Source organism: Choloepus didactylus, chromosome 4 (assembly GCF_015220235.1).
Source record: "Choloepus didactylus isolate mChoDid1 chromosome 4, mChoDid1.pri, whole genome shotgun sequence".
In the NCBI taxonomy this organism is placed as follows: domain Eukaryota; kingdom Metazoa; phylum Chordata; class Mammalia; order Pilosa; family Megalonychidae; genus Choloepus; species Choloepus didactylus.
The window spans coordinates 122,055,703-122,068,710 of NC_051310.1; the positions used below are offsets into that span (position 1 = coordinate 122,055,703).

General features: G+C 41.2%; 1 protein-coding gene and 1 pseudogene across 3 annotated transcripts in view; both read right to left on the reverse strand.

Moving 5' to 3' along the window:
• Positions 1-13,008, reverse strand: part of LOC119531961 (myocardial zonula adherens protein) — a 90,573-nt gene that overhangs the window by 29,375 nt on the left and 48,190 nt on the right. For 2 of the 3 annotated variants that reach the window (XM_037833856.1, XM_037833857.1), the window contains exon 10: positions 11,513-11,618. In XM_037833856.1, coding sequence (XP_037689784.1) covers positions 11,513-11,618 — 106 coding nt within the window. Of the gene's footprint in view, positions 1-1,307; positions 5,386-11,512; positions 11,619-13,008 lie in introns of those variants that run through there. The other variant, XM_037833858.1, reaches the window with a different exon arrangement.
• LOC119533722 lies at positions 762-916 on the reverse strand (annotated as a pseudogene).

The window sequence follows — 13,008 nt, forward strand, 5'->3', positions numbered from 1 at the left end:
TTTTTAAATGTTGCTAAAATTCAAATGTCCTGGAATATGGACCCTCACCAGCATTAGCCAGGGCTACCCTTCCTACCCCCTCCCCTCCTCTTCACCCAGCACCCCTGGCAGAAGTCTCACTTAGGGCTCAGATCTGATCAGGCAATGGCGAGCCACTGAGGAATTGTGAACAGTGTAATAAGGACATTTTTCTTGGCTTGGTACTGATAATCCAACACAACTGGTCTCAACCTACATTTTCAGCCTTTTTATCTATCATTCCCTCCTACAATCCAGTCAAACTAGATTAATGTTCCCTGAACTTACCCTATGCTTTCTGGTCTCTGTATTTTGTTTTTGTTTATTCTACATCTTTCCTCTGACATATCTTTCTCCACCCCTTCATTCCCTGCCTAGAAAAATCCAACCCACCCTGCAAAACCCGGTCAAATATCACCTCCTCCTTAAACGCTCTCCACCCACATCAGAATTAGTTAACATTTGCAGGGCCCATGCTAAGCATTCAGCATTCATTTTATCAGTCAACCCTCACAACAATCTCGCAGGGAGGTACTATTATGATCATTCCCCTTTTACTGATGAGGAAACTGAGTCTTGGAGATAACAAGTAACTTGTTCAAGATCACAAAGCCTAGACAGAAGCAGAGGCAGGACGCAAAGCCCGATTTAACTTACTCCAAGTCTACGAACTTCACCAGCTTCTGTGTTCCCAGCACACATGGCTCATACTCCTGCTTAACACATATCACATTCTGCCTCGAGTTCTAATGAATTTTAATATCAATCACAAATCATGCAGTCCAGTTTCCCACATTTGGGGAAATCGTAGGGGTCAGCACATCCAGAGTGCAATGGATAAGCCTCACCCTGGGAAAACCACCTAGTAATCATGGTACCTCCCCTGCCAGGTAAGTTCCCTGAGGATAGGAGCTAACATCCATTTTCACACTCAGTTTATAAAAGGCACTTCTTAAATATTTACCATCAGACAAGAACTGCCAACAAGTTGTGCCTGGCTCCTTATCACCCCCATTCCCACCCCTAACCCCAGGAATAGGTTCCTGAAGATTCAGCAGAGGGGCAGTAGAAAGGGAATTTTCAAAGATAATGGCACAGTAGAAACAACTCCAAACACAGTAGAAAAGTGGTATGAAAAAAAATCAGTGGGTCAAGGGTGGACCATTCAATAAAAGCTGTTAGAGAAACATGCATTTCATGGGGAAAAAAATAAAAACAGAGCCCTACTTATACCATATACACACAAAAATAAATTCCACATGGATTATTCTTTATTTGTTCAACACATATTTATTGAGCACCTACTATATGCCAGTGACTGTTCCAGGTGTTAGGGATACAGCCGTGAACAAAACAGACAAAAGTCCCTGCCCTCATGGAGCGTACATTCTAGCGAGGGAAAACAGACAATAAACAAAACATAAGCAAAACAGATAAGTAAAGTGTATGGTGAATTAGAAGATGATAAGGACTGTGGAGAAAAAGAGAATAAGGAAGGTGAGAATAGTGTGGGGTGGGGATTGTAATTAAAAATCTAAAGATGAAAAACAATAATTTCAAATATAACAGAAAATATCTTTATAACAGACAGACATAACAAAACACTACAAAAAGACTGATAAACTGAACCATACCAACATTTAAGACTTGTATATTATAAAAGACACCATAAACAAATAATCATACGAAAAACCATTGCTGGGAGAAGATAATTGCATCCAAATGTTTTTTGATGAATGATTACTATTGATAAAATATAAAGACTTCCTACAAATCAGCAGGAAAAAGGATAAACAACCTAATAGAGAAATGAACAAAAGATCTGAACTACCAATTCAAAGAAAGAGGAAGCCTGAATGGTCAATAAGCTTATGAAAAGATGCTGAACCTCACTAGTTGAAATAAGTAGTAGCAGTCAGGCTGACAAAACTAAAATGAGATACCATGTCACAACTAGCTAAAATTATAGTCTAGCAGTGAGTGCCAAGTGGCAGTGAGGATGTGGAGAAATCTACCCTGTCATACATGACTGATGGAAGTGCTCATATTGGAGAGCATGTGGGCAATATCTAGTAAAACTGAAATTGGGCCAACCCCAGGCCCTAGTAATTCCTCCTCTAAGTACATCCCCTAACTAGAGAAGCATGGATACATGTTCAGCACTGGTTATAAAAGAATAAAACTTTGAAACAAACTAAATACCCATTAATAGGGTCTTGGATAAATAAGTCACAATCTAATCATATAATGGAATACTATATAGACATTAAAAATGAATAACTTAGATCTGTACATAATAACAGCAAAATCAAAATTGGGATAAAGAGCAAGTTGCAAAATATGTACAAAACTACTTATGTAAAATTTTAAGCATATAAACTAAGCTGAATATTGATACATATATAAGTATGTAAAAGCAAAGAAACATGGCCTGGATGGACAGCGAATTCCTGTAGCAGTTCCCTCTGAAGAAGGAGGGAGAGGGGAGGAAGGAAAAGGAACAGAACTGAGGAAGAATAAAAAGGGAACCTCTTCTTTATCTGTAATATTTTATTTCTTTTATTAAAAAGAAAATCTGAAACAAATATGCCAAAATGTTACATTTGTTAATTCTGGAGGAGGGTAAATGGGATTTTTGTTTTTAATCATTCTCTATAATTTTCTGTATTAAATTTCTTTTTCCAATCTAAAAAACAAAACAAAAATAAAAACAAGAAGAAAAGATAAACACTGACTTTTGAGTCAAAGGTCTGTGTGTGGACCCCAGCACCCCCATTATTTGCCGAGGGACTGCAGGCTACTCAGTTTTTAAGATTCTAAGCCTCAATCTCTGTCCTAAAATAATTGAGCTAACACCGGCCCCCACATGAGGCTACCGTGGGACTCTCAGTGAGGCCTTATGGCCAGCCCTGAAACATGAGAAACACTCAATAACTGGCTGCTACTTGGAATACAAACTCCTTAGCCTGCCGGCACTCTCTACAGGCAAAATTCAGGCATCCAGGTCTGCGAGAAATATCGCAAAGCCTGTTAGAAACAATGACAACAAAGAGAAAGTGGGTTCAATGACATTTACAAAGAACAGACTTCCTGCCTTGAAAGGACAATTTGTATTGCAAATACAGTAATCAACAGACATCACAAAATGAACCTGCAATATTTCTTTCTAAAATGCATAGGAGAAAAGGCTTACACACGTGATAGTTCTGATAACATCTAAAAGCTTCACATTTTAGATAAAATACCTAAGATTTTAAAAGAAGGGACTAATATAAGGTTAAACACTAGAATTTGACACTATGACATATTCACTTACTATCGATAAATTTCGCCTTGAACTTTCGAGTAGCACCTCCTGCAGGTTAGCAGCATATGGGACCGACTGTAGCCTTAGGAGTCCAAGAATAAGGATCCAGGTAAAAGGAGGGTGGGGAAGGATGGGGGTGGTAAGTGTGTGTGTGTGTGTGTGTGTGTGTGTGTGTGTGTTAAGTGTGTGTGTGTAGGGGGAGTGGTATTGGGGTAGGATTTGAGCAGATAACTCAGGTTTGACTGGCAATAAGTCAAGTTCAGACCACACGACAGTCTAGGCAGGAAAGGGGTGAGGTGAGGTTCGCTAGCAAAGGCAGGGAGGAGCCAGTCGAGGTAGGTCCTGGAAAGCAGAGGTCCCAGATCTTGGAGATCACCCATTAGCGCAGGACCCAGCGCTGGGACTAGGGTGAGGCGAGCGAGGAGTGTAGGCCTTTCCTCGTGGAGTCCCCCAGCCTGGTCCCAGCACAGCCAGGCCCCACAGGGCCAGGCTGCTTGCCATCTGCTCCCCAAAATAAGGCCCACCTGGCCTGCAGGTACTGTCCATGGCCCAGAGAGAGAAGAAACACCAAGGGCACCAAGGGCGGGGGTGGGGAGGGGAAGAGCATGTAACCAGGGAAGAGAGGCTCACATGGGCAACACACTTGCTCTAAAAGTCATTAGGCCCTCTTTTAAATATTATTTCAATTTTTGTAACTGGGTAATGAATCTATTCCACTAGAACAAAGGACAGTAACTTGTCCATCAGGGCTTAGAAAAACATGGCAGAAAAGGTATTCCAACAAATAGGGCGGATTACGCTAGCATGACATCCAGATTAGCACTTATCAAATTTGACTCCAATCTCTCTGGTGGAACTCCGCCTACCCTGCAGATCATCAGCTGCCCCGCCTTAGCAGGGAATCTGCATTTAAACAGAGCAGTAGGCACAGGCTATTACTAACGGGGAAAATTATTCATCTGCTTCCTTTCCCATCCACTCTCTATTTGCTTACGCTGGGAAGAAGCATCTAAATGAAAGACTAGTGACAAATATTGACAAGAAAGCATCTACAGGCCCACTTTGCCATGGGAAAGTGGTGGGTGTGGAGAACCACCCAGCATCTAAGTGACAGACACTGGGACTCTGAATAAACTCACTCCCTCAACCCAGCCTACTAGCATACGTAGGCTAATACCACCCACTGCAACCACTACTATTAGATTCTAAGCATCACTGAGTTTTGATGAAATACTATCACCTGCACCTGCCTCAAGGAAGGCAGCTTTAAGAATAAAGTACCATGAAGTATATTTCATTTCAATAAATTTCTGCTGATTATATTTCTCTTTTCATCAGATGTATGTCTTTTCAAGAAGGTGGTTAACTCTCTATTCAGGTAAAATACCCTTGGCGATAGATGCAACCCAAACCTTTCTTAAACAAACAAACAAGAAGAGGGTTACATCGACTAGTGCAGTTGATACCCATTCAAAGGACAACCTCAGGGCCGCCTCCCGCACATTAATATAATCAGACTACCCGGAAACTCGGCTGCATCTGTATTTTCTGGGGTGTGATATGGTGGGTAGCACTTCCTTCCTGGAGCACTGAAGTTCTTCAAGCCCTCTTCCCATCTCCTTAGCAGATGTCCTTGGCAGTTTTTCCATAAGTAAGGCTTCATTTTCCACCTGGCATTCTCCGAATTATTTTTTACTACTATTTTTCATTGCATTTCCTTCTTGGAGGTCTAGCAACCTAAGTTTCTAAAAAATGCTCTGTGGCTCTTTGAGTTCTCTTGACTCTGCAGTTTGAGGATGTACAAGGTGACATGTACGAGTTGGGTGTTCTCTCAAACGAGAGCCCTACATGGTCAACTTGTCCTTTCAAGAGCAAGGCCCTCCTGTTTTGTTCATCGGCTCCTCACAGATAAATGCCACCTCTTTCCAGCACAGAGAGTACAAGTGTTCTTCTAGTCACGAACAATAAAAGGACTTCCTTCCAACCCAGAGCAGGCTACCATTTTATCATCTTCCAAAGAGCCGGAGACTAAATCCGGAGAAGAGTTCGTGTGACATGATCTGGAAACAGTTCAATTGAGTGAATTAGGTGAATTGTGAAATAGTGAATTGTGGGGTTCAGTGCTAAGGCTCCTTTCCCATGCCCCACTTAAAAATGACATTTGGCTAATCGTCAGTGATGGAAATACTCTGAATCCTCTGGACACAAGACATTAGGCAAAAATGCCTTTTTGTGTGTTGTACATTTCAGCACAACACACAATAGTTTAAATATAATTATGTGTTAATAAATGGCTATGGCATTTAAAATGGAAGGTTCTTGGGATGGAGAGAATTTCAATTTTTTAAATTGCTTTGTGCATAAATATGCTACCCAAAGGACTCATGCTAAGCTAGAAAGCAGCACAGAGCATAGCGGAGAAGAGAAAAGCTAACCCATAGATCAATTTGGCCTACAAGATTCCCAAAAGTGAAGAGAGGTAGCCCTGCATATTGGTCAAGAAATCAACCCAGCTAGTGTTTGCTTTTAACTCATTTAACCTTACTTTGGGCATCCACAGCAGAACTATCATCAGTAATAATAATAATAATAATAATAATAATAATAATAATAATAATAATAAGTAACAGCAGATAGTATTTCTTTGGTATTTACTATGTTCCAACTAATATGCTAAGTATTTTATATATATTATCTCATTTAACTCTTAAAAAAAAACAGGCTCTGGTAGATACTGTTATCAACCCCATTTTATAGACAAGAAAACTAATAACTTGATGAAGGACCCACAACTAACAAACACAGATCTGTCTGATTCTAAAGCTTGTGCTCTCTGCCACCATTCACTGTATCCCTATAAAACTCTTCTCCCAGGCTTCTAACAGTAAGGGGTGCACATGGATTCAGGGCCTGGGGAGGTCAAATCTTGGGGTCCTAGGAAAAGAGAAGGGAAGCCCAGCTTTGCTGACTGGTTCACAAGCCAGAAACACAAAGCCTCAATTCTCTGAAGAGCTGTCTGTTATCTAGTCTGCCCGATGCTGTCTGTTTCCCCAAGGAACTGTCATTTTATGGCTTTGGCATCACTCTTATAAAAAATCTAAGAGATGACAAATAATTTCAAAACCATTTCTTAGGAACTGCAAAAGTGTTGTGCTTTGTCCTGTACTTGGTAAGTGATCATCATTAATACTATTATGTCACCTCCTTCTATAGACGCCCAATGTAGCCAAGTGTAAGGTCTTCTGCTTAAACAGAGTGGATCATTCAACCAGGGCATGGGAAGATGTGTGCTCACATTTGTGCCAACCCCTCGCCCCCCACAGTGGTAAAAGGATCCATGAGAACCACTTTTGGTCTCTTTGGTAATGGTAGGTTCCAAGCTTCCAAGGACACTAGGTGGATCCTGTCCCCTCAGGTCTCTATTATCCATTTAATAAGCATGCCTGATCCTACTTAGTAATCTCCCTCTAGCCCCTGGGAAGTTTTTGTTATTTGGACACCACCAGGCCAGGATAACTATGAAGAGTGAGCTGTCAAGGATCCTCCTAGGAGAGGACTGGCTGCGAGTGCTAGATCCCACTTCAGCGCCCCTTGTCCTTGGTGGCTGGCCTCCCTGGCTTTCGCCCATGGAGCCCTGCTTGTTCCTCTCCGCCTGTCTTACTCGGGAGGAAGGAGCGTTCACCACCAGCTTTCCACCGCAGTTGCAGGAGCTGCAGAGAGAGGCTGGCCACAGACATCAATGGCAGGAAAACCCAGCAAGGAGGGAATCCAGGGCAGAATCCCTTAGTCCTGGGTACATGTTGGAATCACTTATGGAACTTAAAAAAAAAAAAAAAGAAGATATCCTGTCCCTCCAACCCCTACCCCACGTACTGCCAGGTTTTGGCATTTTTTAAAGCTCCCAGGTGATTCTACTGTGCAGCCTGGATGGAGAAGCACTAATATGGTCTAATCCACTCGTTAAACATCCAATTTATAGTAAGAGGAAAATAAGAATGACTGCTTTCTGCAAAAGAAAATAGTCTTAAAAAATAATGCTTCCTCTGCAATAGAACGGAAACCCCCTTCAGACTCCCTTCTTTCTGTTCAAAAAAACATTTCACACATCACAAACTGCAATAGGAAATCAGAAAGAAATGATAAAAGGAAAGGATGCCTAATGGTGAAAAACAGTAAAAGAATTCCTATTAAATTACTGTTTATGCAACTGAATAATATCATTGCTCATTGGCAAAAATATAAACCCAACCTATTGGAAGGCAAATAAAAATTTGTTTTTCCCTCCAGATAATTTTCCCCTTGGCAGGAAAGCTGCTTTGGTTGGCAGCAGAATCAGCCTCGGTGTGAGCAGGTAAAGAGGTGTGAATGACCTGATTACTGAAGAAATAGCACTTAAAGATGTGTGAAGGGTGGTTAACCACCCTGCCTGGGCCTCTGAGGGTCCCTCCCCAGCGTTTTGCTCCTCCCTGTTCTCCTGCTTCCTTTAATGGCCATCTAAAGAGAATGCAACCAGATTCAAGACTAAGGACCTAACCCTGACAAGGCTTTTAAACAAGAGAATGAAGTGCAAGGGCAGGATTTCTCTGGATCTCAGGTCATATAAGACACTAAGATCCTGGAGGGCAGGGACCACATGTAGCATTGCTCCCCACTGCATACCCAGAGCTGGCACCGAGAAGGCACTTGGTGGAAATCTGGTGAATGGATGAATAAATGAACTTCTCCATGAGTGCTATTTTTCAGTCTCTTGGTATTTCTCTATATCTCCTGTCAAATCCTTAAAAGTGATTTTTTTTTTGTCAAAGTAGGAATTAGCTGGAAGAACTGGTGTTGGGCGAGAAAGAACCAATCGCTGACACCCGCAGCAAAAGGAGAATGAACTAGATAGGAAGATCCAGTGTAGCTGAGTACTGGTCCCATATTTCACAGAAGATGCTTTGTGTCATCTTTCAATGAACTTGATTCCATAAGATATATACAGATTCTTCATTTCAAAGGGGCCCATCCTCCCTACCCGGCCCTTCTTACATAGGACAAGTCCAAACTAACATATACTGTCCCACACAGGGGAAACCAAGCTATTACTGAGCTAAGAACTGTAAAACCTGAAGCAGTTACTTTTGTTCAGCATAGTAGTAGTAGTAGTAATATTATTATTATTAAATGACATTCTATAAGGCAAGAGGAAATGTATTGCTTAACATTTAAGGATTCCTAGAACTTCAGAAATGAGACCTGGACATTTTGAACTGAAAAAAAAAAAAAAAAGCCCATCATTTTAATGGACTAAATTTCTTCACTGACATTATGACCAAAACAATACCCACAAAGGATGGAGACTGCATTCCCATCCTTGGTGAATGTGAGGCTGTTGTGCTGATGAGCTTTCTGACTTCCCGTGAGGGCAAGAGAACTGTCCCTAACATCTGCTATGCATAAAGTTTGACTCTATTTCTAGATCAAATCTGTCTCTATATCTGGGTAGCCAAAGTTCACTGATAAAAATATACTTCTTTTCTAAAATCGGAGTTCAAGATTCCACAGGTGACTGATTCATTGGTCTGGACTTTTCAAAATTCTGTTCAAATGATCTGAAGTGATTTAGTTATGACTTTGCTGATTTTACCCATTATGCCGAAGTAATGATAGTGCCACAATCTTGTAATCAGGCACAACATGGTAAACAACAGAGAATTCTTTATAAAATGAACACTTACCAAAAGCTGCCAGATTTCCTCCACATAGCCTTTCACATTACAGAACACAGAAATCTGGAGCAACACTAGAGAGCTTCTACCTCAACACTTATCTCATGAGGAATGCACCCAGATGACAGTTTAAATACCTTCTTAGGGTGGTCAATATTAGCAATTTTTCCCTCATGCTGAATGAAGGGCTGAAATTTGCCTCTTTTCAAGTGTCATTCAGTGGTCCTGGCCTGCCCCTGCATCATAATACAAACCAAAAATATACTTTCCCTTCTAAGGATTGTTTTTTAAGAGGTGAGGTCTATTCTCAAGTCTCTCCTTGGCCATCTCTTCCCCACTTCCTTCACCCACTCCCTGAATTACTGTACAGTTCTCTACTCCCTTCCAATCAGGTCCTGCTCTTCTGAATGCGCTCATTTGTCAATGTTCCTTTTCCATATTTCCAACTTTAATAGAAATAGCTACAGCAACTGAAATTTTAAACCATCCTTTCATTGTATAAGTTAACATGGTATACTGGACAAACACGTTGATTTTGACTACCTGATTTAGATAGCTGTTGACATCTAGAATAAAAGGTCTTTTATTATTGTCATTTTTTTTTTGTCTCCATTTGCTGCTGAAACCCAGCCATCCCCTAGGTGGTGCTAACTCTGATGCTGCCACCCTAAATTTCAGCCTGGGATTCCAATGACTGGGTCTTCCAGATTCATTGTAAGGACTTCGAGCAGTTTTTGTGGGAGCTATGAAATCATAGGTAGGAAAGCAAGGACATTGATCTTTATTTGCTTCTCTAGTTTCAGGTATTTATTTCCCCCACTCCCTTGAAATTGGTATGTCGTTTTATTCTGGAAGTAGGTTGGAAAACAGAGAATTCTAAACTTCTTTGAAAGTGCTTGCCAAAAAAAAGGCATTTCCAATTTTGGTATCAGTCTTAAACCCTCGCAGATCTTAGTGGAATCAGAAGCCAACTAGTATGCAGTTTGGTTCAGTGGCTGTCTAATGTTAGGTTCTAAAACAATATGGGACACCATCCTAGAGATGGGAAGAACATAGCACTCGACAGTGAAGGGGTCACACGGGGCAAACAAGGGCTAGTCGTGGCCCCAGACATCTTGTGCGTGAAACTGAGGAGCAGAAAAAACTATGATTGGACAGCATGGTTCACCAAGGTGCTAATTATGGCAAAACAATGCTTTTCATTGGGAAAACGAACCCCTGACATCTACGTACAGGTTTGATAGGGGCAGGATCCACCCATCACTGTTCCTGGAGAGCTCTGCTGTCTGTGTGCACAAAGCCTGCAAGGAGTGTGCATGGTTTCCTTTTCCAATCCTCTGGTACTCTACCACTCCCCAGAGACCTGCACACGAGCCGGTAAGAGACTTACAAGAGTCAACACAGCATGACTGGATTTCTCATTTAGGAGAAAAACAAGATTTTATTTAATGTACAGGTTCACTGTGCACATAATAAAAAAGAATGTCCCTCCCCATCCTTACAATTCCCTGACCTTATCCCCACCCACTAACAAATCTCCAACATTTTACGGCTTTAGAAAATGGATAATTTTTCAGAGTAGGGTTTAATGTAAGAAAAGTATTTTTTCAATTTTTTCCACTGCCAGCCAAATGTTTAAATAAATTGAAACCTTTTCCTCTTTTTGCAAGTTAGGGAATTAGACCCTAGGGAATTCTTATGGACAGTTGGTACCTAACTGTTCTATTTCCTACCACACTTATCTATAAGACTTCAACTGAGCAAGAAAAATCACTATTAATATGTGATTCGTCTCACCACAATTGACTTTCTGACATAGAGCATCACCACAAGAAAGAGAGAGAGATTATATTAACACAAGTTAAAATATTTTTTCCTCTTAAAGGAATATAAATGTTCAACTTACCTGTTCTTTTCATTTAGAAAAATAAAATACTAAACTATGTCCAGTATGTAGTAAACATATAACCTGGTTCCATATCACATGGACAGTTAAGGAGAGAAAGGTAAAGAAGAAACAGGAGTGGGAGAGGAGAATGAGGGGAAAAGCGAGAGATAAAAGAGAGGAACAGGCAGGAAAAGAGAACAAAAGAGACAGAGAAATAGAAAGACACCCAAAAATGGAGACAGGATAAAGGTGGCAGCTGGAAGAGGAGACAGGTTTGGGAGGTGTGCAGAGACCTCAGCTGAAACAAATTTTTCTTGTCATACCCTTTGTTATCCCTTAAGCTGTAGGCACCACATAGGGTACTTCTACCCCTTGAAAGAGGGTGAGCTATGAACTGTGCTTCACAGTTTTCTCAACACTAACCCTTTGACCTGGAGAAGTCTCTCTTTTAGAAGGCTCTTCATCAGTCCACAAGGCATATATGATGAAATTCCCCTCTGGGCCAAGATGAAACTGAGCTGAGAGCCAGATCTTCCTGTAGGATGACATTTTCCCACCATCCAGGGCCAGTGACATTTTACGAATGCTTACCTCCTCAACCATCTGCTTGACTTTCTTCTGCTGGCAATGCACCATATCATCCAGGTGTCTGATCCGCTCACGGAGGCTGACTGATGCCTCCTCCAACTGCTGATACCTAACACAAATAGAAGAAAATGCAATAAAGACCTAAACTGAAGCAGTAGCACCAGCATAGGCAGTTGCATTTGAAGAAATATTGCCAAGTTACAAGAGACAACAGCTCAACATATATCCATCCTACTTTATGCATATCATAGGTGATCAACTACCAATCAGCCACTCCATTGTAGAAGAAATATAGGACTCTTCTTCAAGTTCCCAATTCCAAGTTTTATCCTGGGTAAGAACAATTACTATATTTTCTAGGGCCCAAGACAGATTTTTTTTTTTTCACCACTTACAGGTGTGAGAGGCTGTCTGTTTTAGTGTTAATACAATATCAGAATGCCCAGTTAATTGCCTTGATTTGGAGAACAGAGAAGGAGAGGAGTCTAGCAACACAACAAAATATCTGAAATCAAGTGGCAGAGTCCCACAGTTGGGAATTAAAGTTGTTCTACACATCAATTATTTTGGGTAAACGGGAAACATGCTAAAATATCTTCTCTGTGTCAAAGTAGAGTAGACCACATCACAAAAGATTTTATACTTTTATTTTAAAATGGTACAAATTATCCCCTGACTTTGCTAGGTTCGAAGGAACCAAAGGAAGTGGTAGGTGGACTCTGTGTCCTGTGGGGTCATGGGAACAGAGCACTGGACAAAGGGCCTAGTGGGCCACTCGCCACTTCCCAATTCTTCCAGGTCCCTCCTTAGCACTACATTAAGGACCAGGGAAGACTCCTATAACTCTGAAAACCCTGAAGTTCCAAAAGAGGAAGGAAAACAGTTATTTTTCAGCTCATACCATGTAGCAGGCAGTACACTCAACAATTCCTTCACAATAATAACCCAACGAAACAGGCACTGTTGTTATCATCATCACGTCCTCCCTTTTAAAAACTAATTCCCACTTTACAGAGAAGCAGGGAATCTCAGAGAGGTTAAGTGGTTTGCCCAAAATTCTCAAACCCCTGCAGCCTTGTTTTCCTTCACTAAAGAGCCATGCATGGCCTCTCTGCATTTTCATTTCTAGGAGAAGCAGTGAGTCCTACCCCTGCATTTTCCATGCAGACTTATATGGTCACAGCCAGAGGACAAAGGCTTTCCTAACCAATGTTCAGAAACAATGAGAGACATTTTAAAATTAGTTTCCAGAGCAAACGGTATTAGTCACAGTTGAGTTTTCTCATCTACAAGGTGCATCCTGTGCAGTTCAAGGTTATGGAGACTGAACTTTCACATTTTTGACCATCTTTGATGTGCTCTGGCATGCTAACAACCAGTTGTGGGCTCTCAGCTGTGGCTGTAAAGTCCTAAAGACTCTGGCTCTGTATCAGAAGCTCTTAGACCAATGTTTTACATGTATAAAGGTGCAATAAGTGATGACCAAATGAACGAAAATA